The sequence below is a fragment of the Notolepis coatsorum genome, assembly GCF_963971535.1.
Source record: "Notolepis coatsorum genome assembly, chromosome: 8".
Classification (NCBI taxonomy): domain Eukaryota; kingdom Metazoa; phylum Chordata; class Actinopteri; order Aulopiformes; family Paralepididae; genus Notolepis; species Notolepis coatsorum.
Genome location: NC_140172.1, coordinates 71,813,243 through 71,837,920, shown reverse-complemented (window position 1 = coordinate 71,837,920; position 24,678 = coordinate 71,813,243). Strand labels below are relative to the sequence as shown.

Below are 24,678 nucleotides of genomic sequence, written 5' to 3'. Positions count from 1 at the left end.
AAGGAGCCGTAGTCAACTGCCAACCTCTTAGTCGAATGCAAAAAAAATTAAAACAAAATAAAAATAAATTATACTAATTTACTAATAAAAATATATATATTGTATCATTCTTTCCAAAAGCAAAGAGGCCTAGAAGCGTGGCTAACACTAATGGCGTGCATACCAGCGAGGCTAACTGCCTAAGAAAACACTGAAAGAGGATTTCACCCATCTAATGAACACACTAGAGTAGACAAATATCAAGATGTATCCATCAGTGGACCAATTACATGCTTTAGCAGAGGAAAAGGAGCCTTCAGTCGACTCCTTCAGACATGAACTCAATCAGCGCCAGAACCGAGGATAGTCGGGTTATCTCGCCGACCGTTCAGCACCAAACCCGAGTATAGTCGGGTTTTCATCGTTATTTCTTTTATTCGATACTTCCATTCATTACAGGCACACGGACTCTGGGTTAACATGGGGAATCATCCTGAGAATGCCAAAGTGCAATACCGGCCGCATCCTCCCAGGTGGCAGTATCGAGCACCCTTTGAAACCTTATATCTTGGCCTGTGCAATGATCAAATGTCTCCGGGCGCACTTTTCTTTGTCAGGCGAGGCGAGCGGGTATCCCGATCGCATTGAGAAGCGGCAAATGCCACCGATGCATCTGTTGTGGTGGATTATGTTGGTGACACGATGGACACCAGTACTTGGACTCGCAATCGGAATTGGAATATTCTTTTTGGGGTACCTCCTAGTGAAGGTAAGGACTAAATTATATCAATCCTGCTTTGATCCAACCATGATTTCACCTCGATCGCAACGTGTGTGTGTAACGTTACTCCACGACGTATGCCGTTGGTGACGATCAAAGCATAAAAAAACATTTGAAACATTTGATTTGGAAATAGTAGCGTGTCCAGGTGAGAAACAGCAACGCTTTTAGTGAAAGTCACGGTTTGCTGCATATCGTCGTTTTTTGGGATTAGCCAGGATCACTCTAAAACTACTTATATTCACCATGGTATAACACGCAAGCGTATTGATGAAAACATTTATTCTTTTTCACATATTGAACGATAGATAGTTGATGTCAAATGGGCCATAGTATTGTATCCATAGCTATAATATAGAATATATATAGCCCTGCAAACACCGCCACTTATTCGTTGGCGTGGTAGGAACTAAGATGCTCTAGGCCTCAGGCGCTGAATGAGTTAAGCACCCCCCACAGCCCAAATGGAATAAAAGTAAATAAATAAATAAAATTCAACCATCAGATCCTCCTCGCGGCCCTCGCAGGAATGGGAGTGGCTGGATCTGCGCTGACATGGCTGACATCATACCTCAACGACCGCTCCTACCAAGTGTCATGGAGAGGGACTCTGTCGGCCACCCGCCCCCTCCGGACGGGTGTCCCCCAGGGCTCGGTCCTAGGACCCCTTCTCTTCTCCCTCTACACTAAATCACTGGGTAACATTATCACGTCTCATGGCTTCTCATATCATTGTTATGCCGATGATACTCAACTCTTCCTCTCCTTCCCTCCCTCAGATATCCACGTCTCTGAGCGGATCTCGGCCTGTCTGTCCGACATCTCCGCCTGGATGACGACCAACCACCTCAAACTGAACCTAAGCAAAACAGAATTGCTCCACCTGCCGGCCAAATCCTCCCCCCTGACCGACCTCTCCATCACAGTCGAGAATGCAGCTGTGACCGCGTCCCCGACCGCCAAGAACCTTGGTGTTGTCCTCGACGACCAGTTGAACTTCTCTGCTCACATCGCAGCGACAACCAGAACCTGCAGATTCCTCCTGAGCAACGTCAGAAGGATACGCCCCTTCCTGACAAAAGAAGCCACCCAACTCCTCGTCCAATCAACAGTCATCTCCCGCCTCGACTACTGCAACGCACTGCTAGCTGGCCTCCCGGCCACTGCCACCAAGCCTCTTCAACTCATTCAAAACGCAGCGGCCCGCCTGATATCAAACCTACCGAAGTCGGCCCATGTCACCCCACTTCTTAGGGACCTGCACTGGCTCCCCATTGCTGCACGTATCCGCTTCAAGGCCCTCGACCTAGCATACCGTGCAGCAAAGGGAACCGCTCCCGCCTACCTCCGGTCAATGGTCTCTAACTACACACCCTCAAGACCCCTACGCTCTGCATCTTCTGGCCGCCTCAGACCTACTCCTATCCAAGCTCCCGGAGGGTCATCAAAGAGAAGCCGCCTATTCTCAGTCCTTGCCCCACAATGGTGGAATGAACTACCCATCCCAGTTAGGACAGCCGAATCCCGTCCAATCTTTCGCCGTCGACTAAAGACTCACTTCTTCAACCATTATCTGAAATGATTAAAAAAAAAAAAAAAAAAAAAATCTAACCCTGACTAACCTTACTGTCATGCACTTGTCCTAATAAACTAACCTACACTGTAACACGCAACACTTGATGAACATTGTTACTCAGCTGATAGAGTTGTACCCTTCTTGCTGTCTTGTCGTACAGAACTTGTAAGTCGCTTTGGATAAAAGCGTCAGCTAAATGACTAAATGTAAATGTAAATGTAAAAAAATTATACTTTTTTTGTTTTGTTTTGCATTCAGGGGAGTAGTCGACTATTAGTCAACTATCGGCCAATCAAAGTCGACTATACAAATCCTTAGTCGGGGACAGCCCTAATGTATAGTATAGTATGAGTTAATGTTGCGTTTCTTTTTCAGATCTAGCCAAGAGTAAAGACCCTAACCCTATCAAAAGAGCAGTCAAAGTGTATATTTTCAGCACTACTTTTGTTTACCAATGATTAAGTGTTATTAGCAAAATATGACATTATCTGACATTCGGACTTTAATTAATGGGTTCGAACGTTCGGTGAAAAAGAAAAAGGAGGCGCGCGGGGTTGAGGCGATGTGAAGAGGCGCGTCCCCGCGGCGCTCGGCTCAACCAGTATGGTCTGCCGGGCTGCAGCTGGATACTATTGTCTCAACCAGAGTTCTCAACCAATGCAATAGAACAATTTTGATTGACAGTTGATTCTGCCAATTACGTCACACCGCTTGCACCCGCCTCTGCTGTTACCACCAATCGGCAAGCGTTTATTCGTTTTTTACTACCGGGAATGCCACCATTGATCTGCTTGCGAGAAGCACAACAGACTTACTGTAGCTAATACGTTAGCTCCCCGCCGACCACGTAGATGAGGATGACCAAACGAGGCATAATGATTTTACTGCAACGAATGTTATAATAAAACAAAGCCTTTCTATACATGTGTCTGATTGAAAACTTTATTAACAGATTGCAGAATGGGTACAACTCAGGGCTCTATGAGCAACGGAAGGAACTGAGCTAGTATGAACGAGTAATGCTTGCTACTTGCTATGTTCGGGTAAATAATATGCTGATGTTATTGAACGTGTAACACTAACTATATAACGTTAATGCCACAAAACGAATGCCTTTGTTTATCATAAGTAGTAACTTTGATGCAGTAGCTTGTTTATTTTCTTCTGAGTGCTTTGTTTAATTACATGTTTACATGAACAGCCACCACTGTAAAAAAAAATATTTCTCACCAATAGACTATTGGTGTCTATTGCCAATAGATCCCTCCGTAGGATCTATAATAATACAATAAAAAAATAGAATTATAAAAAAAAATTATAAAAATGTAATAAAAAAGAAATTTATATATTTTTTTTAAACGAACGTTCGAACATTCGTTCGATAAACCCTGGCGAACGTTCTAACCCTAAAAACAGGGTTCGGGGACAGCCTTGGGTATCACACCAGCCTCTGTCAAAGCTTTATTTGCGAAAAATTCTGATGTTATTTTTGTGATTATATCTCACGGATTGAACAAACCTGAACGTTATTGCCATAAAATAGAACATAGTTTGTTTCTTTACCTTTCTGTGAACGTCTAGAAGAAAAACTTGTCTCAATCTGATGAAAAATGGCAGAGCTATTTACATTATAAAAAAGTAACTACTTAGAGTAGATTTCATTCACGGTCTTTGCTTGGTGGTACTAAATCCAGATTTAACTCTGCCATTCGAAAGAGGAGATTTGGCCGGATCCATAGATGTGCGACTTGGCCATAATAATGTCATTTATAGGCCTGATATTCTATATTCTATATTCATATTTCAAATTGCATGTGTCCGGATGGCAAGATTCAGTACTGTATCTACAAAACCCCCTGTAAATCATCTGCCCTTTATTAATTTACTTAGATCTCAAGAAGGTCTGAATGAGCTCAGTAGCAATTTTTTTTATGTCTGGTCAATGTTAGCATGGTGTTATTCACCATCAAAGATGGAAAAAAGTATAAAGATTATAATAATTTATATTCTCCTTTGGTTCATTACAATTCACTCAAGCATAGTAGCAGACACAATATTTCTGCAACTGGGAATACATTCCCTGAGGTCCATAGATGTCCCTAGATGCCAAGAACATGCAAATGGACCTAGTAGAAGTGGAGCAATCTTCCATTTACTTAGGTATGTATTTTTAGGCGGATTTTTTTAAAATAGGGCTCGGCCTTAACAGGTTAAGTGTCACGTGTTAAGGACACTTCGACATGCTGCCCAGTAGAACCTCCGGATTACCAGACAACTGCTCTACCTCCCGAGCCTCTGTCGTGTAAAAGGTAATGGGGCTGATTAAAAGGGTATGTAAAGGCAACGTGCAAGATGTTTCAGATGCAGAACGAGTTTCGGATGAAGATGTTCTGAATACCTGGGTGTCGTCTCCTGGTTCTGGAGTGGGTTCCCCCGGCAGCGGCTCTCCGTTCTGAACAGGGGAGTTTTCCGACGGTGTGTCTGGAGGGTTGATGACGACGGAGCGTTCCGACCGACTGCTGTCCTTACTGCTGGCCTTGTGACGAGTCCGTTCCCTGAAGCGCACACACACACACACACACACACACACACACACACACACACACACACACACACTGAGTATACAACACATCAGCAACAAGGGCTCCTGTCCAGGAAGTGCACACACACACACACACACACACTGAGTATACAACACATCAGCAACAAGGGCACCTTTCAAGACAGAAGCTAAGGCTAGTTAGTACAATGTAATGATTCTGTAACCCTTGTATTGTGTTCAAATGGTAAATGGTGCATTCATATAGCAGCTTTTATTCAAAGCGCTTTACAATCTGTTCCTCACATTTTACCCATTAACTCACACATTCACAAATACGGCAGAGGCAACCATGCAAGGTGTCGACCTGCTCATCGAGAATAGTTAGGGGTTAAGTGTCTTGCTCAAGGACACTTCGACACGCTGCCTGGGAGGAGCGGGAATCAAACCAGGAACCCCCGGATAACAACTGCTCTACCTCCCGAGCCACTGTCGCCCCACAGAGTCCCACTCATGGTGTTCCTCTGTTTATGAACAGCCCTATAACACTCTTTATTAGTACCCTCCTAGTAAATGGTAAATGGCTGCTTTTTTATATAGCGCTTTTATCCAAAGCGCTTTACAATTTGTTACTCACATTTTTCCCCATTCACTCACACATTCACACACCGACGGCGGAGGCAACCATGCAAGGTGCCAACCTGCTCATCGGGAGCAATTAGGGGTTAAGTGTCTTGCTCAAGGACACATCGACACGCTGCCCGGGAGGAGCGGGAATCGAACCGGGAACCTCCGGATTGCCAGACGACTGCTCTACCTCCCGAGCCACTGTCGCCCTGTAATACCCTCCTACTGTAGTACCCTGTAATACCCTCCTACTACACTGTAATAACCTGTAATAGCCTCCTAGTACCCTGTAATAACATGTAATACCCTCCTAGTACCCTGTAATACCCTGTAATAACCTGTAATACCTTCCTAGTACACTGCAATAACCTGTAATAACCTGTAATACCCTCCTAGTGCCCTGTAATACCCTGTAATAACCTGTAATACCCTCCTAGTACCCTGTAATAACCTGTAATACCCTCCTAGTGCCCTGTAATAACCTGTAATACCCTCCTAGTACCCTGTAATACCCTGTAATACCCTGTAATACCCTCCTAGTACCCTGTAATAACCTGTAATACCCTCCTAGTACCCTGTAATAACCTATAATACCCTCCTAGTACCCTGTAATAACCTGTAATACCATGTAATAACCTGTAATACCCTCCTAGTACCCTGTAATAACCTGTAATAACCTGTAATACCCTCCTAGTACCCTGTAATAACCTGTAATAACCTGTAATACCCTCCTAGTACCCTGTAATAACCTGTAATACCCTCCTAGTACCCTGTAATAACCTGTAATAATCTGTAATACCCTCCTAGTACCCTGTAATAACCTGTAATACCCTCCTAGTACCCTGTAATAACCTGTAATAGCATGTAATAACCTGTAATACCCTCCTAGTACCCTGTAATAACCTGTAATACCATGTAATAACTTGTAATACCCTCCTAGTACCCTGTAATAACCTGTAATACCCTCCTAGTACCCTGTAATAACCTGTAATACCCTGTAATACCCTCTTAGTACCCTGTAATAACCTGTAATACCCTCCTAGTACCCTGTAACAACCTGTAATAACCTGTAATACCCTCCTAGTATCCTGTAATAACCTGTAATACCCTCCTAGTACCATGTAATAACCTGTAATATGCTCCTAGTACCCTGTAATAACCTGTAATAACCTGTAATACCCTCCTAGTACCCTGTAATAACCTGTAATAACCTGTAATACCCTCCTAGTACCCTGTAATTAGAGATGTTCCGATACCATTTTTTCCTTCCCGATCTGATTCCAATACCTAAGCTTTGGGTATCGGCTGATCCGATAGCAGTGCATGTAACGTTTGGGCCTTCTATCCTGTCAGGAATGGAAGCCCCATGGTCATCCTGAGTACTCCACCCTGTCTCTGTATTGTTGTAATTATCCCTGATTGTTGTCACCTGCCTGTGTTCTGTGTCACTGGTTCTGATTGGGTCTGCGGGTTGTTTGGGGCCTTTATAGTAATCCCTTGCCTCTCTCTTTTTGTCGGTTCTTCAGCAGTGTTACTGGGAACAGCCGTCCTCGGGCAGAAGTCAAAGCTCTCGCCCGGTGTTATTATTTAAAGTTCAATTATACTTTCGGTCGAGAAGTTGGATATCTCACCGTTCCTGTCTCAGTTACTTTTCCTTATTTTTTTATTCTCTAAGTTCTATTCTTTATCTTGTTATTTCCGCCTATTGCTACTTATATACCGTATCTATTATCGCTCAAAGTGTTTCTGATAATAAAATAACACATATTCGAGAAGAGCAACACCATCTCCATCTCCTTCTTTCGTGCTCCACAAGAACTCAACTGTCTTACCTTGATTCCTAACAAGTGCATACATTAAAAGAAATTTACATACATATATATATATATATATAAATTATAAAAAAGATAATTTTTTTACAGCTACAGATACTGTTTTATATATACTGTTTTTTAGTAATAACTAGAAAGTAATGGTATTTATTCAACAACAGGTGATTGTATAGATTAGTATTAGTATCATTAATTGACAACTATGCTCAATGAGTTCACCCACGGAACACGGTTGTTGGGACATTGGTTCCGCACAGACTTTATACGTTGTTGCACTTGCTATCCAGGTGCTCCGGTTTAGTTAGCTAGTAGCAAAGGCTCTGGCTAGTAGTAATGTGTGTTGTGATTTTTAATGCACATTCTCTTTTGAGACTCCGCCTCAGACTCTTATCCTTTGGCACTAAAAGCTAAACATTGTCACCGGTATGGCTGTCCGCAACATGTCATTAATTGCGTGCGAGAGGTCGATCAGTGACGACTTAGGTTAGCCACGTTAGTGTGAGCTAGGCGGAAAGACTGTAACGTTACTGGTGAAAAAGTGATTTACCTTGGAATACTCCTTTACCAACTTTCTGTACTTTGCTTGCAGGTCTGCAGCCATTATTGCTGGATTATGAATAGCCCCAACTTTAGCCAAGGTAACGTTAAGCTAAAACAAGCTCTTCAGCTAATGCTAATAACACCAGCAAACGAACACATCAGAGCTCCCCATCTCACCGCTCTGTCGGGACGATGGCATTTAAGAAAGTATCTGCTGTTAAAATGACAAACAGCATTGACACTTTAATTCACGGTCGATTAAAACACGTTTGTCTTATAATGCTCACTCTCAGCAGGAGGATACCGCATGTGTTGTTGATAAATTACGTCATATGGGATCGGAGGCTAGACTTTCGGCGTACTCGCCGATACCGATACCAGCATTTTAGGCAGTATCGGAGGCATTTCCGATACTGGTATCGGAACAACTCTACCATACCCTGTAATACCTTCCTAGTACCATGTAATAACCTGTAATACCCTTCTAGTACCCTGTAATAACCTGTAATACCCTGTAATTTTTATTTTATTTTTTATTTATCCTTTATTTATCCAGGAATGTCCCATTGAGATACAAGATCTCTTCTTATAGGGTAATACCATGTAATACCCTATAGTACCATTTAGTACCATGTAATACCCTGTAGTACCATGTAGTATCATGTAATACCATGAAGTACCATGTAATAACCTAACCTGCAGTACCCTGTAATAACCTTACATACCCTATACCTGTAGTACCCTATAGTATCCTGTAATAACCTGAAATACCCTATAGTACCCTGTACCTGTAATACCCTATAGTACCCTGTATTACCATGCAGTACCCTATAGTTAGGGATGGGTACCTTTCACATTTGAACCGATACCGGTACCGGTACCGGTACCTGTGAATCGATACCGGTACCCAACGGTACCTTTTTTCGGTACTTTAGTCTCAAGAAATTTAATTTACCTACATCAGTCGAAAAAAAAAATCCAAACTTCAAATAACTACAATTTCGACAGTTTTCGGCTTGTCATTGCTCCGACTGCTTTGTTGTTGAATCAAGTCAAATCCTAGGTAAGCATATATTGTGCGTGTGAACGTTGACACGAAAAGAAAAAAGTAAAAAAAAAAAGTAAAAAAAAGTAAAAAAAAAAAATAATAATAAAGAAATATTTTCTTTATTTTTTTTTTTTTTTTTTTTTGGTTTCTCACTTGATTCGATACTCGGTAGTACCGACGTGTTTTTCGGTTCGGTACCTCAAAAGTACCGAATTCGGTACCCATCCCTACCTATAGTACCCTGTATTACCATGCAGTACCATGTAGTATAATGTAGTAATATGTAGTATCCTGTAGTACCATATAATATGTAAGATAAGATAAGATATTCCTTTATTGATCCCCTTGGGGAAATTCAGGCATCATAGCAGCATGGGGGGTGGGGGGGGGGGGGTACAGGTAGTAAAACACAAGCAGTGTAAACAAATAAGTCAATATAATGTACTATCTAGTATCTAACTAACTGAAATATACAGTATTCACAGGGTCACATAAGGTGCAGTATGCATAAGGTAAAGGTAGTGTTATAATTTACTGTCTAACTAACTGAAATATAAAGAACTCACAGTATCACAGTATTCACATAAGGTGCAGTATTCACATAAGATGCAGTATGCATAGGGTGGTGTTATTGTCCTCCTTGGGTTCCTATTAGTTCTAGTTGGATGTCTGGCAGCAGTCCCTGCCCACTGTTGTGGAGCCTGATGGCCGCTGGTATGAAAGACTGTCCGAGGCGGTTAGTTTGAGTGTCGGGGGGGGGGGGGGGGGGGGGGGGTATGAGTCTGTGGCTGAACATGCTTCTCATCTTGACTAGCTCGTCGTAGAGGGGGTGGGAGGGATTATCCAGGATAGCAGCCAGCTTCCTTCTCATCCCCCTCCCACCATGGAGCTAGCCTTCCTCACCAGCGTGTTCAGTTTGTTGGTGTCCCTCGAGTTGATGTAGCCCCCCCAGCATGCCACACATTGCCACAGCATAGAAGATAGAGCACTCTGGTACCCTGTAGTACTATGCAGTACTCTGGTACCCTGTAGTACTATGCAGTACTCTGGTACCCTGTAGTACTATGCAGTACCATGTAATACCCTGTAGTATCATGTAGTAGTACTATATGCTTTATTATAGTCCTATCCGTTCAAACACTACAGATGGACAACGTTTATATATAACACTTATAATTGAAAGTGAACGCAAAGGGGTGATAATTAATTGTATGTTCTCTCACTCTGGTTAGATGACAACTTAATGTTCTTGTACTCTGTACCTACTTGTAAATGGTAAATGGACTGCATTTATACAACAGCTTCTATCCAAAGCGCTTTATAACTTACCTCACATTCACTCACACATTCACACACAGATGGCGGAGGCAGCCATGCAAGGTATCAACCTGTTCATCGGGAACAAAGAGTTAAGTGTCTTGCTCAAGGACACTTGGCATTGAACTAGAATTGAACCGGAACCTTCCGATTACCAGATCACTGCTCTACCTCCTGAGCCACTGTCACCCTCACTGAGCCAATTGTGCAATGGCAATAAAAAGAGGAGAGGTGGAGAAGAGAGAGGAGATAAGGTGAGTGGAGAAGAGGAGAGGGGAGGAGAAGGGATGAGGTGAGAGGAGAGGAGAGGAGAAGAGTGGAGAGGAGAAGAGAGGAGAAGAGTGGAGAGGAGAAGAGGAGAGAGATGAGGATAGAAGAGGAGAGGGGAGGGGAGGAGAGGAGAGGAGAAGAGGAGAGAGGAGAACAGTGGAGAGGAGAAGACGAGAGAGGATTAGAGTGGAGAGGAGAAGAGGATAGGGGAGAGATGAGGATATAAGAGAGGGGGGAGATGCTAAAATAGAGGAGAGATGGGGACAGAGGAGGTGTGTAAATGAGAGGACGGGAGGGATGAGGAGAGGAAAATAGGAGAGGAAAAGAGGGAGGGAATTACCCTCTTGGTCATAGGTCTGGCTGGAGTCAGTGAAATAGGTTATGGTCAGTCAGCTGTGACGACCCTAATCAGCTTTGCTCTTCTCTCAACCTCTAGCTTATTCCCTCACTTCCTATCTCTCCCTCTATTTATACACACATACACACAAATAAACAAACAAATAGAGCACACAATGTAAATACACACAAACACACACTGACTCCAAAGCAGCAGAAGGGACTTAAAGGGAATAGCTCACGTCAAGCCATGCTATATTGTGATTATTCAATTCAATTCAATTAAAATAACTTTATTAGTCCCTCAAGGAGCAATTTAAGGCATGAATACGGCAAACAGCTGCCCTTATACACATCCAAGACAGAACAGGGGACAAGAGACATACATGACACTATTAAAGCACAAGAGACATACATGACACTATTAAAGCACAAGAGACATACATGACACTATTGAAGTACAAGAAACATGACACTGTTAGAACAGGATCCTTATATTGTTGATCTGTCAAGTGTCAAGTCTAATAAATACATTCGGTCAGTACAAAGAAAAATGCACTTTGGTGAAAAAAATTATTAAATCAAGGGGGTCAAAAGTAAGTAAGTAAGTAAGTAAGTAAGTAAGTAAACTTTATTTGTATAGCACCTTTCTCAGATAAAATCACAAAGTGCTTCACAGAAGTAAAACATAGCAACATAGAAATGAACGCACTACACATAAAACAATTCAAAAGGTGCATATTAGTGAACTGACCATTCCTTGCACTGTGGCCATTCACCAGTCGAACGGCCTCTGGAACAAAACCAAACTTCCTTCTGTTTGTTTTACAGGCAGGCTGTCTAAAGCGCTTTCCTGATGGCAACAAGTCAAAACACACATGAAGGACATGTGTGGAGGCACTAATTATCTTATGTGCTTTCATGAGCACTTGAGCACTGTTAAACTGTATAGGGATCTTTGTGTTTTGCCAATAATTTTAGAGCTATAAGGTTGACAAGGTTCTTGTCTCTTTTACAGAGGGATATGAACCAACATACAAATGAAAAGGTTCATAAAGGAAGAATAAAACGTTGCCAGAATTCTCAAGTTCAAGTTTGTTTATTATTTGTCATAATAAAATACAGAATATTTTATGATGAAATGCTTGTTTCTGTATGATCCCCTGAGAGTGGGCTACATACAGTAAAAAAAACAAAGTAAAAACTAAGTAAAGGAATATTCAGTCAATATACTGTACATATATACAATACAGAGTAAAATTAGTAACAGTGAGGTACAATGCAGAAATGAGATGAGGTACAAAACTTAGGGTAAGGTGCAAATGAGGTATGAATGTAGTGCAAATCTCTTTAATAATAGATAAATATAAAGTGTGTTAAAGCGTCTAAAGTGAGTAAAGTGAGTGGTAAGGTGAGTGTTTGTTTAAAGTGAGTGTGTACATGTGGCTGTGTGTGCAGTGAGTGTAGATGATGGGTTGTTACATACTGTAGTGTCATTGAGCATCCTGATGGCCTGGGGATAGAAGCTCCTTCTGAGTCTCTCTGTACTGGCCATGAGACTCTGGTAGCGCTTGCCTGACCGCAGCAGTTCAAAGAGGCAGTTGTTTGGGTGACTAGAGTCTTTGATTATTCTCTGGCCCTGCAACGCTTGTTATAAATGTCCTGGAGAGTGGGAAGCCCACCTCCAAATGTGCGTTCGGCTGAACGGGCCACTCTCTGTAGTCTGCTGCGGTCTTGTGCGGTGCTATTCCCAAACCTGGAGGTGATGTTACCAGTCAGGATGCTCTCTATTGTGCACGAGTAGACGTTCTTAAGGATCTTCTGACTCACTTTGAACTTCCTTAGGCGCCTAAGGAAGCAGAGGCGTTGCCGTGCCTTCTTCACTACACTGTCAATGTGTGTGGTCCATGTCAAGTCCTCGGATATGTGGACTCCAAGGTACTTAAAACTGTTCACTCTCTCGACCGGTGCCCCGTCGATGCTGAGGGGGCTGTAGTCCCTGGCCCCCAACCTCCTAAAGTCCACAATCATCTCTTTTGTTTTGCTGACGTTCAGGGAGAGGCTGTTCTCCCGACACCACCGCGCCAGGTCCTCTACCTCTCCCAGGTAGGCCCTCTCGTCGTTTGCAGAGATCAGGCCCACCACGACTGTGTCGTCAGCAAACTTGATAATTGTGTTGTTGTTCCACTGTGCCACACAGTCATGTGTGTACAGCGAGTAGAGGAGGGGGCTCAGAACACAGCCCTGGGGGGCCCCTGTGTTGAGAGTGATGGATGAGGAGGTGCAGTTTCCTGCTCTCACCACCTGGGGTCTTCCTGTCAGGAAGTCCAAGACCCACTGGCAGAGGTCATAGTTCAAGCCCAGGTCCCTGAGCTTGGCTACGAGTTTGGAGGGGACTATGGTATTGAATGCTGAGCTGTAGTCGATGAATAGCATTCTCACATAGTTCCCCTGCCGTTTGTCCAGGTGTGATGCTGCTGTGTGCAGCACATGGGCTATGGCGTCCTCTGTGGACCTGTTGGGGCTATATGCCAATTGCAGGGGGTCCAATGTGTTGGGGAGGGAGGAACAGATGTAGCCCTTCACTAGCTTCTCAAAGCACTTCATGGCTATGGAGGTGAGAGCTAAGATAGTCGTTGAGGCAAGAGGGCGTGGATTTTTTGGGTACAGGGATAATGGTGGACTTTTTCAGACAGGTGGGGATGACAGACTGTTCTAAGGACAGGTTGAATATGTCAGTGAATACCGGGGCCAGTTGGTCGGCACAGACTTTTAGGACGCGGCCGGGGACACCGTCCGGTCCTACTGCCTTCCTGATATTCACTTTCTTAAATGTCCTCCTCACCTCATGTTGTGTTATCCTGAACACTGAGTATCCACCGGCAGTGGCGTCCCTCTCTATTGCAGTGGTCTGATGTTGTTATTCACAGCCTCAAACCTTGCATAGAAGGTATTGAGCTCATTCGCCAGGGAGATATCATTGTTCAGCTTGGGGGGTGGGGTGCCTTTGTAATCTGTCATCGTTCTGAGGCCCTGCCTCCTCTGGCCGACTCCAAACGAGTTTAGTTTATGAAGACAGTACAGACGCTGATGAGCCCTTTTTATAACATCTGCGCTGTCGCTAAATTTCATTTTTATTAATTTTTTTGCCCCGATGGTGAGAGAAGAACAGTTATTTTAAGCTCTGCAGCTAAACCAGTAATTGCGATGGCGATGCGATCACTTGGAATTATTCTTTTGGAATACCTTCTGGCTAAGGTAAGGTACATTCTATGTCTATTTTACCTAATCTGAAACGTGTTTTTCTCACAATCACAGTTCTGTGTTTCAACGGACGAGAAACATGCTCTGCAAACGCGATCATAGTTTTGAGTTAAAACGACCCCCCCCCCCCCCCTTGATGATTTTGTGATGATACATATATACAAGTCATATACTGTACCTTTGATATGGGAGTATTCAGGGTTTCAGGGGATCAGCCAGAACGGTTTGGGCTTATTGCACATAACATGTTTTATCTCGCAATCTATGAAAAAATACTGTATTATCTTGGAAATGCGTGATGTTTAGCGTGTAATAAACTACAAACTACAGCGTGTGGAAACAAACTGTTATTCCCATGCTGGACTACAAGTAATGTTTGTCGAAATGGGCCACACGACCACGGAAACTACTAGAAAGGCTGGCATTCTAAAGGTAAATTAACCAAACAGCGCGGCACTCAAAGTGTTAAGGAGCTCTTAATAAATATTGAGTCAGAGCTGCAGTTTAAGTTAGCAGCTGCTACTCATAAGGATAGCATCCTTGCATCTAGGGCTGTCTTAAATACTTCGAAGCTTCGTTCGATGGGCATGGGATTTGAATAAAAAAAATATAATAATAATAATAATAATAATAATAATAATAATAATAATAATAATAATAATAATAATAATAATAATAATATTTTTTCTTTTTTATCCCCTCTCCCACCTGCAAAATCTTGCGCCTCCAATGCAACGAATGAAGGTTGCAACATAATTATGTAATGTAATGTTGTTGGCTGTGTAACGGAGAGCAGCCGCCCAAGCAGCGCAGCTCCAGACTCATTATTAATTTAATTAATTAATCCAATCCACTTTATTTATAGAGCACATTTAAAAACAACAAAGTTGACCAAAGTGCTGTACAAGTCCCACAACATAAGAAAAAAAAAGAAAAAATCTTCTAATTAAAATCGAATCTCGGCCCCCGAAGCTTCGATTGCCATAAAAAAGATTCGAAGGTCAGCCCTACTTGCATCACACATATTATTACAACCGTTCATAAATCCCACTGGTATTTTGTATTCTGTTCCAGACGATCCCTCCTGCAAGCATATAGCTAACATTACAAGAAAAACAGTTTCACTGTTGTGTAGCAGCTAACACCAGATATTTACTGTTGTGTAGCAGCTAACACTAGCTCTTTCACTGTTGTGTACGTAGCAGCTAAAGGCCTCTGCATGCTACAGAGACTGCAACGCAACTGCAACACAACATCAGCATGACTTCAACGCAACGCAATGTTGTAGAGGGTCTTGTAGACTGTGTTGTGAGGATGTTGCGTACCTCTCCCCAAAATCGAATCTGAACAACCTTGCGTTGATGTTGCGTAGCAGTGATTGGTTGGTTATAGAATAGAAGCGGGGCTGTCATAGAATAATATTAGAATACCATCCTCCATTGTTGTAGCCAGCCAGCTAGCGTTGATGCTATTCAGAATTTATTAACATAGCTACTACAACAACACAGTAACGTTAATATAATTACATGCATCATTGTTTACAATGAACGGTGGGGCTAATCAAAAGGACTGGACACAGGGACAAGTTAAACAGCAATCAATTAATTTAATGTTCAGGTAGTTCGGGCTGCATTTTCGTGCCTACAACCACAGGGATATATCCGGCTTTGACGAGCTCTCTCTCCTGCCGATTAAATTCAAGGTCAAGTCAAGTCAAGTCAAGAGTTTTAATTGTCACGGCATACAGGTATACAATGAAATGCGGCTGGTCAGCAGCTCTTCCGCGACCTCGAGTGCCTGTAGCTGCCTGCATTTGCACAAAGGCGTCCATCCCTGCTGCTATCTAACGTTAAAACTAACCTAAAGTTTGTTGTTCACCAACAATCTATTCTACAGACATCAACAAACACAGAAGTTACACAAGCAGAATACATCACAAATACTTCCGGTCGGGGGATTTCAAAATAAAACAGCGACGTCTAAAAGCACCGTAAATACGTTTATTTTGTACATTATCTAACGTTAACACGAACCTAAACTAACTTTACATTAGTTTAGGTTCGTGTTAACGTTAGATATTGTACAAAATAAACGTATTTACGGTGCTTTTAGACATCGCTCTTTTATTTTGAAACCCCCCGCCCGGAAGTAAAAATTATGCTTATTTTTCTGCTTGTTATCAATGGGTTGGTTGAGAATTGAAGTTTTATCTATCTAGGGAACCTAGCTACATCCGGGATACAATGTTGCATAGGCTGCTCGTCGATGTTGCAGAAGCATAAAGGCAGTGTCTGCAACACTGTTGCATTGTCGATGTTGTGTTGCAGTTGCTTCGCAGTTTCTGTAGCATGCAGAGGCCTTTACACTAGCTCTTTCACTGTTGTGTAGCAGCTAACACTAGCTCTTTCACTGTTGTGTAGCAGCTAACACCAGATCTTTACTGTTGTGTAGCAGCTAACACTAGCTCTTTCACTGTTGTGTAGCAGCTAACACTAGCTCTTTCACTGTTGTGTAGCAGCTAACACCAGATCTTTACTGTTGTGTAGCAGCTAACACTAGCTCTTTCACTGTTGTGTAGCAGCTAACACTAGCTATTTCACTGTTGTGTAGCAGCTAACACTAGCTCTTTCACTGTTGTGTAGCAGCTAACACTAGCTCTTTCACTGTTGTGTAGCAGCTAACACTAGCTCTTTCACTGTTGTGTAGCAGCTAACACTAGCTCTTTCATTGTTGTGTAGCAGCTAACACTAGCTCTTTCACTGTTGTGTAGCAGCTAACACTAGCTATTTAGCTAGTTGGTTTGTTGGAATAGCTGCATGACCAGAAGGTGCTCTCTGAGTGAACCACTGATACAGTTTCATGATAATGTTCTACACAGTTATAAAACGTGTAGCTCAAACCAAGCAATATGATTGGTCCATAGCCGTGGTATAATGAGCATTTACCCACAGCCATGATACTAATTCCTTTTCACAAGTCAGTATCATGCCTGGGTTACAATAGCCACCTATGGGCAGCAACTACTGTATGGCTGTCGGCTGTGCAGCGCCGCCTAACTGCTGTACTCAAAGGACCAAAGACGCCAGGGAGGCTGGCATCGCTTTCCACACATCAAAATAGAGTAGATGAGAGATGTATCTTATGGGTCAACTAAAACTACAAAAGGTTAGGGAACTGGGTAACTTTACTGTTAGCTTATGTTGCCTTGCATTGCATAAATAAAATAAATATAGCTACGCTAAATAAATATACAATATACTATACTGCAAACATTTTTAAAAGCCAGATTTTAGCGCCTGCTGATGCTATTTTTGGTCAAGGGACGTTTGTTCCATTTCAAAGCTCCACTGTACAGGAGCATTTCCCCATGTTGGTTGAAAACCAGTAATAATGCACTGCTCATGGGCTCCGTCCACTCCTCCACGGAGGTCTAGAGGTTTGTTAACTCTACCATAACCATAACAAACTATTTGGCTATATTTTTTCCAGACATGGAGTGATACTGAATTGTGAAAAGGAATTAAACGTCATAGCCAGAGCACCAAACATCAGAGTATAAAGACAAGGAAACAGTCACCAACTCTGTGGGCTCAAGTGCCTTTCAGTGATGGTGTATAACTTGACTGCTGAGTCCATGAGACGCTGTCTGATTAGCACACAGTCCAATCTGATGGGACTTCATTATTGATCCAAGGCTGTATCTGGGAGAGAAACGTGTATGAGCGAGAGGGGGATAAAGTGACATAATGTCGATATGCTTTAGCAGAGAGGGAAAGGAAGGGACAGAGACCAACAGGCAACCAGCCAGCCAACTAGAGAGATAGACTGAGAGACAGCCAGTAAAACAACGAGATGGACGGACGGACGGACGGACGGACGGACGGACGGACGGACGGACAGACAGACAGACAGACAGACAGACAGACAGACAGACAGACAGACAGACAGACAGACAGACAGACAGACAGACAGACAGACAGACAGACAGACAGACAGACAGACAGACAGACAGACAGACAGACAGAAGGACAGAAGGACAGAAGGACAGAGAGAAGGACAGAGAACGTACCCATGTCTGTTGGATCTTCCAGAGCGGCTGGAGTGGTAGGAGTAACCCGAGTGTGTGGACTCTGTATCCATGCCAACAAAGTTCTGCCCAAGCGATTGGTTCTGGGACTGATGATGAGAGGTTCAGGGCGTGGCCACAGGAGGATGAGAGGTTCAGGGCGTGGCCACAGGAGGATGAGAGGTTGAGGACGTGGCACAGCGGCAGGTAGGGGTGGAGCCACAGGAGGATGAGAGGTTCAGGGCGTGGCACAGCGGCAGGTAGGGGTGGAGCCACAGGAGGATGAGAGGTTCAGGGCGTGGCACAGCGGCAGGTAGGGGTGGAGCCACAGGAGGATGAGAGGTTCAGGGCGTGGCACAGCGGCAGGTAGGGGTGGAGCCACAGGAGGATGAGAGGTTCAGGGCGTGGCACAGCGGCAGGTAGGCGTGGCCACAGGAGGATGAGAGGTTCAGGGCGTGGCACAGCGGCAGGTAGGCGTGGCCACAGGAGGATGAGAGGTTGGCTATAGGGCCCCGTTTGCTCTGTACCGCAGGGAGCTGTGGTGACTGATGACTACCCCAGAGATCTGCTGCTTTAGAGGACACATTGGCCTGAGAGAGAGAGAGAGAGAGATAGATTTATGAAATTTTTATTTTTATTTAACTAGGCAAATCAGTTAACACATTGGGCGCCAAAGACGAGTTAACTAATTTTTGTCCGCCATGCGCTGAGCGCCAAAGATGAGTAAACTCGTTTGTAGATCCTTTTTTCTTTTATTCGATTTTTTTATTCATTACAGGTTCACAGACCTCTGTGTTACCATAGGAAATCATTCTGAGATTGCTAGAGTGCAATACCGGCCGCATCCTGCTGGGTGGCAGTATCGCCCACCCTTTGAAACCTTATTTCACACCGGGTGTTACATCTAAACCCCTCCGGGCGGAGAATTTTGGTCCAGGCAAGCCTAGCGGTTCACCCAATCACATTGGAACGCGTCCATGGCCTCTCGATGCATGTGTTGTGCCGGATTATGTCGGGGACCCGATGGACACCAATACTGGAAATCACGATCAGACAATTGGAATATTCTTTTTGGAATACCCCAGATCAAAGGTAAGGACTATTTGATGTCAATTCCACCTTGATCCTACAATGATTTCATATCGATCCAGTCGATCAACGTATGTAGTATTCAAAACGAATGCCGTTGATGATGATCAGAGCATCAAAAAATGACCCCCCCCCCCTTTGATGCATTCATGATGAAACATAATACCTATTATATACATTTGATTTGGAAATAGTAGCGTGTCCACGACTTTAGGCAAATTCACATAGCGCTCTATAACTCAGCTTTTCAGGAATTAGCCCATCACTCCTAAACCATACAATATTCAGCACGGGATAACGCACAAATGTATACATGAAAAAATTATCTCTTTTTTGCATGTTCGACAGGAGAAAGTGACTGTCAAATGACCATAGTATTGTCTCCATAGCTATAATATAGAATATAGATATAGCTCTCCAAACATAGTGACGCACAGTGAAAATAGGCTATGGAAAGCTGGCGCATTAGCTACAGGGATAAGGGTAATGGCTGGCGCTGAAAGTGTTAAGAACAAATTCGTATTTACAATGATGGCCTGGCAAGAGACAACGCCTCTTGAAGGGAGGGGAGGGGGCTGAGGAATTCCGGATTACAGTAAACATTTCCGACATACAATTATGTGACCCTGTCCAGCGATTGTGCCTACATGTCTCCATTTTCATTTTCCAGATTGTGAAAGTACAGAATGTAAGCTTTCAAATGATGTGTCATATGTTGAAATCTGAGAATGTTTTTAATATCATGTGCTCATTTAAATCTTGTAAAGCAGTTTGTTTTCTAGAACACTTAAAGGAACATTCCAACATTTTGGGAAATTTGCTTATTTGCCATCTACCCTGGAGTTAGACAAGAAGATACATACCTTTTTTCTTCTGTGCATGCAGTAGGAGTAGGAAGACGTTGGGAACTAGGCTAATGGAGGAACCTACTTCCAGTGACTGACGCTAAGCTATAGGCTAACGTGCACGTCTTCCTACTCCTACTGCATGCACAGAGACGAAAAAAGGTATGTATCTTCTTGTCTAACTCCAGGGTAGATGGCAAATAAGCTAATTTCGCAAAATGTTGGAGTTTTCCTTTAAGGAGAGAAATTGCCTATTTTCACACTTCAGCCAGTTTGGGCTGGGCGTGGACAATACCCCCCCCCCCCCCCAGCAACTCCCCTCACCTGAATAGCATTAACATAATTAACTGCTGTCACAGAAATGCTGTAATGACTGTGAAAAGTCTACATGACATTATACAGCAGACAACTATAATCATAGTGAGATACTGGTGAGAGCACTAACTATAATCATAGTGGTGAAAGCACTAACTATAATCACACAGTCCTCATATCCCTCCTAGTTACACATACACACACTAATCATATCCCTCCTAGTTACACATACACACAGTCCTCATAACCCTCCTAGTTACACATACACAGTCCTCATAACCCTTCTAGTTACACATACACACAGTCATCATATCCCTCCTAGTTACACATACACACAGTCCTCATAACCCTCCTAGTTACACATACACAGTCCTCATATCCCTCCTAGTTACACAGTCCTCATATCCCTCCTAGTTTTTTTTTTATACAATATTTTTATTTGGTTTTAAGTACACATTTCAGGTTTTCATTGTCGTCAGTTATTCTTAATTCCTTTTCTCCACAAGTTTATACAAGTATACCCACATACCCCCTCCCCCCTCCCCCTTTCTCTCTCTTAGCATATTTGAGTCTGTTTTTTTACTGTTGTCATATAGAAATAGTACGTACATTCATTGGTACCTCCAGTAAAATAGCTTGTACATAAATAAAAATAATTGACAAGAAGAATATAAAATAAATATAAAAATATAAAGCTAAAAATAAAAATAAATAAGTGACATCTTTACAACACCTTCAATGACGTGCCTCCGCTCTTCCCCGGGGTCTGGGTCACGACTGACCGCGGGAGAGAGAGCGGGGGGACTTATCCTATAGCAGCCCTCCTATATCTTCCCTTCTCAGATAGTCATTAAATGGTTTCCATATATCCTGCGTCTATTTTCTTCCAATTGAAAGCTATTGCTCTTTTTGCCTGTAGTATAGCAAAATCAATAAATTTAAATTGTTTGGTTCTCAGGTTGAGATTTACTGCATATAGGTGTAGCAATATCATTTTGGAGTCTAATGGGATATTCACTGACAGGATATCTTTGATTTTATTCACCACCTCCCCCCAGAACTTCTTGATTTTGTCACATTCCCAAATACAATGTATAAAAGTTCCCCGAACCTCGGTACATTTAAAGCAACTGTCTGGTGTGTTGCTGTTGTATTTATTCAGTTTGACAGGGGTTATATAAGTCCGCATCAGCCATTTGTATTGAAGTAGTTTTAAGCTAGTGTTGGCTGTTTGTGTCTGAGCCTCCTCGCATGCTCTGTTCCAGTCCTTGTTTGAGATCTCCTCTCCCAAGTCCAGCCTCCATGCCTCCAATCTAGATATTGACGTCTCTGAACCAGATACAAGCCAGTTATAGAACATTGATAACAGGCCTTTGCTATTGCAGTTCTTGATGATAATTTTTTCTAAAGATGAAAGTGTAGGAATTACCAGTGATTGGTTTTGCAGAGAGGAAATTAAACTTCTCAGTTGCAAGTATTTAAAGAAATGCTTCCTTGGGATGCTGTATTTTATTGATAGTTCCTCAAAAGACATCAAGACCCCCTCTTTGTAAAGGTCAGATATTTTACTTATTCCTTCTTTTGTCCATAGTTTGAATCCGGCATCCAGTTTGCCTGGTTTAAATGAGACGTTTCCCCAGATTGGGCTGAATTGCGACATGGAGTTGTTTATTTTCATACATTTCTTTACCTCATACCATACATTGATCATGTTAAGCACTATGGGGTGTGTAGTATGTTTTCTTAAATATTTTGGCTCAGCTAAATACATGTATAAATGTAGTGGTAGTTGCATTGGGTATGCTTCCACTTCCATCCATGATGGAGGGTCTTCCTTAGAAAAATAATACATTACAGTTCTCAATTGTGCAGCCAGGTAATACCAATGAAGGTTAGGACACGTCAACCCCCCTGCATCAAATGGAAGGTACAACAGAGATAGGCGGACTCTAGGACACTTCATACGCCATATACATTTTGAGATGAGACGCAATCTTTCTGAACATTCCTACCGGTGGTGCCAAAGGGATGTTTTGAAATAAGTATAGGAACTTTGGTAGTATGGACATCTTTAGTATGTTTATCCTCCCTATGACCTATCACAGAGATGGGTAAGAACATCCATCTCTCTATGGATTTGAATACAGAGTCTATCATAGGTTCATAATTTATTGATGCTATATTTTCTATTTGTGGTATTATTTTGATTCCCAGATAGGTGAAACTGTTCGAGAGCTTGAAAGGGAATTCTTGTTGGTCAGCGGTTTGTCTCTCATTGTCATTAAGCAGCATAAGTGATGATTTTGAGGCATTCAGTTTATATCCGGAGATACTGCCGAACTGATCAATTATATCAAGCAGTGCGGGTATCGATGTGTCTAGGTTTTTTTAGGAACAAAATTACATCGTCCGCAAAAAGGGCTATTCTGTGATCGTTATTACCGATTTCAATCCCATGTAGCTGTCTGTTAGCCCTGATTGCTATTGCTAGCGGTTCGATAGCTAAAATGAACAAAAGCGGTGATAAAGGCGAGCCTTGAGGGCAACCCCTGGTGATATTAAAGGGTTTAGATGTCACTTCGTTTGTTAGTACCTCAGCTACAGAGTTTAGGTGTAGTAATTTGATCCAGTTACAAAAGTAATTTCCAAATCCAAATCGCTCAATAACATCAAAAAGATAGGCCCATTCAACCCTATCAAAGGCCTTCTCTGCGTCGGACGAGAGAAGACCCGTGTCCCTCTCTCCTTTTTGGTTGTATAGGATGTTGAAGACCCGTCTGACGTTGTGAAATCCCTGTCTCTCTTTTATGAATCCATTTTGATCATCTCCCACTATCTCTTGGATATCCCTCCTAGTTACACATACATCCATATTTAAATTAAACAATAATTGTTTCCGTTTTGTTTACACCGGCACACAAATACCACATTCAAATACTCTCGCATTGGCCGTCTGTCAACATATTTTTGTAAATGTGATTGGCTGTTGTACGTTCAGTTACACAAAATGAAACCGCTTACAGTATCTACAGGAGGAATGCATTTACCTAACATACCAACATGGAAGAATCTGGTCTGTAAGAGATTCATAATGGCGACAAGGAGGTAGAGCGGTTTCTTGGTGATCGGAAGAAGACACTTAACCCCTTGCTGCGCGCGATGAACAGAAAACTATATTTTCATGGTTTTAGGCCATATTGGGGGATTGTGAATAAGCATCATTCGTGGTGTTACTTAGGGGCCATTAACTTAAAAAGGTTGAAAACCGGCGGTCAGGTGGCGTAGCGAAGATTGCGTTCGTCACCAACGCCGGAGACGCTGGATTCGCCTGTTCGAATCCAGCTCCCAGCTCCGGCGTTGTCACCAGCTTGGCTGGCCATTCACACTAATACAATTGGCAGTATTAGAGGGTGGGAAAGCTGGCTGGGTGGGTCCGGGTCGTTGTAAACAGCGACTCCTACAGTTCGGTCGGGGCGCCTGCTCAGCACGGATAGGATCTAAGGGGGGTAGTGTGATCCTTCCACACGTTACACCCTCTCAGTGAGAGTCCGCGCTGCCAGGTGAAAAGAAGCGGTTGATTGGCTAGACGTCTGTCAGAGGAAGCACGTGATAGCCTCCACTCTCCCAGACCGACTGTGGGGGGTAAGTGAGCAGCGACCAGGAAGGGGATTGGGAATTGGCATAACGACTAACATTGGGATGGGAGAAAATCTGAGGAAAAAGGAGGGGGGAAAAGATAAAAAAAATAAAAATAAAAAATTGAAAACCGCTCTTATTATATGATGTTATACCGGCAAAAATAAGAATGATATTGTGATTTACGGCATTTTTACCGTAGCACCCTGCGCTTCCCAGCTGGATGTGAGAGGTGAGTGAGTGTGAGCTCTCTTCTTCCCCTCTTTCAGACACATCATTAGTGTCACATCAAGCTAACAGAGCAGTGTGTTCCCTACATTCATCAAGCTAACAGAGCAGTGTGTTCCCTACATTCATCAAGATAACATAGCAGTGTTCCCTACATTCATCAAGCTAACAGCAGTGTTGCCTACATTCATCAAGCTAACAGATCAGTGTGTTCCCTACATTCATCAAGCTAACAGAGCAGTGTTGCCTACATTCATCAAGCTAACAGATCAGTGTGTTCCCTACATTCATCAAGCTAACAGAGCAGTGTTCCCTACATGCATCAAGCTAACAGAGCAGTGTGTTCCCTACATTCATCAAGCTAACAGAGCAGTGTGTTCCCTACATTCA

At 42.9% G+C, this 24,678-nt stretch overlaps 1 protein-coding gene across 1 annotated transcript in view; it reads right to left on the bottom strand.

Moving 5' to 3' along the window:
* The window catches only part of vangl1 (VANGL planar cell polarity protein 1), a gene marked incomplete at both ends in the record, with an annotated part of 163,359 nt that extends 145,110 nt beyond the window's left edge, over positions 1 to 18,249 (bottom strand). Inside the window, 2 exons of the mRNA XM_084319592.1 lie at positions 4,735 to 4,891; positions 18,179 to 18,249. Coding sequence (XP_084175718.1) covers positions 4,735 to 4,891; positions 18,179 to 18,249 — 228 coding nt within the window. The remainder of the gene's footprint in view (positions 1 to 4,734; positions 4,892 to 18,178) is intronic.
* Positions 18,250 to 24,678: the final 6,429 nt, after the last annotated feature.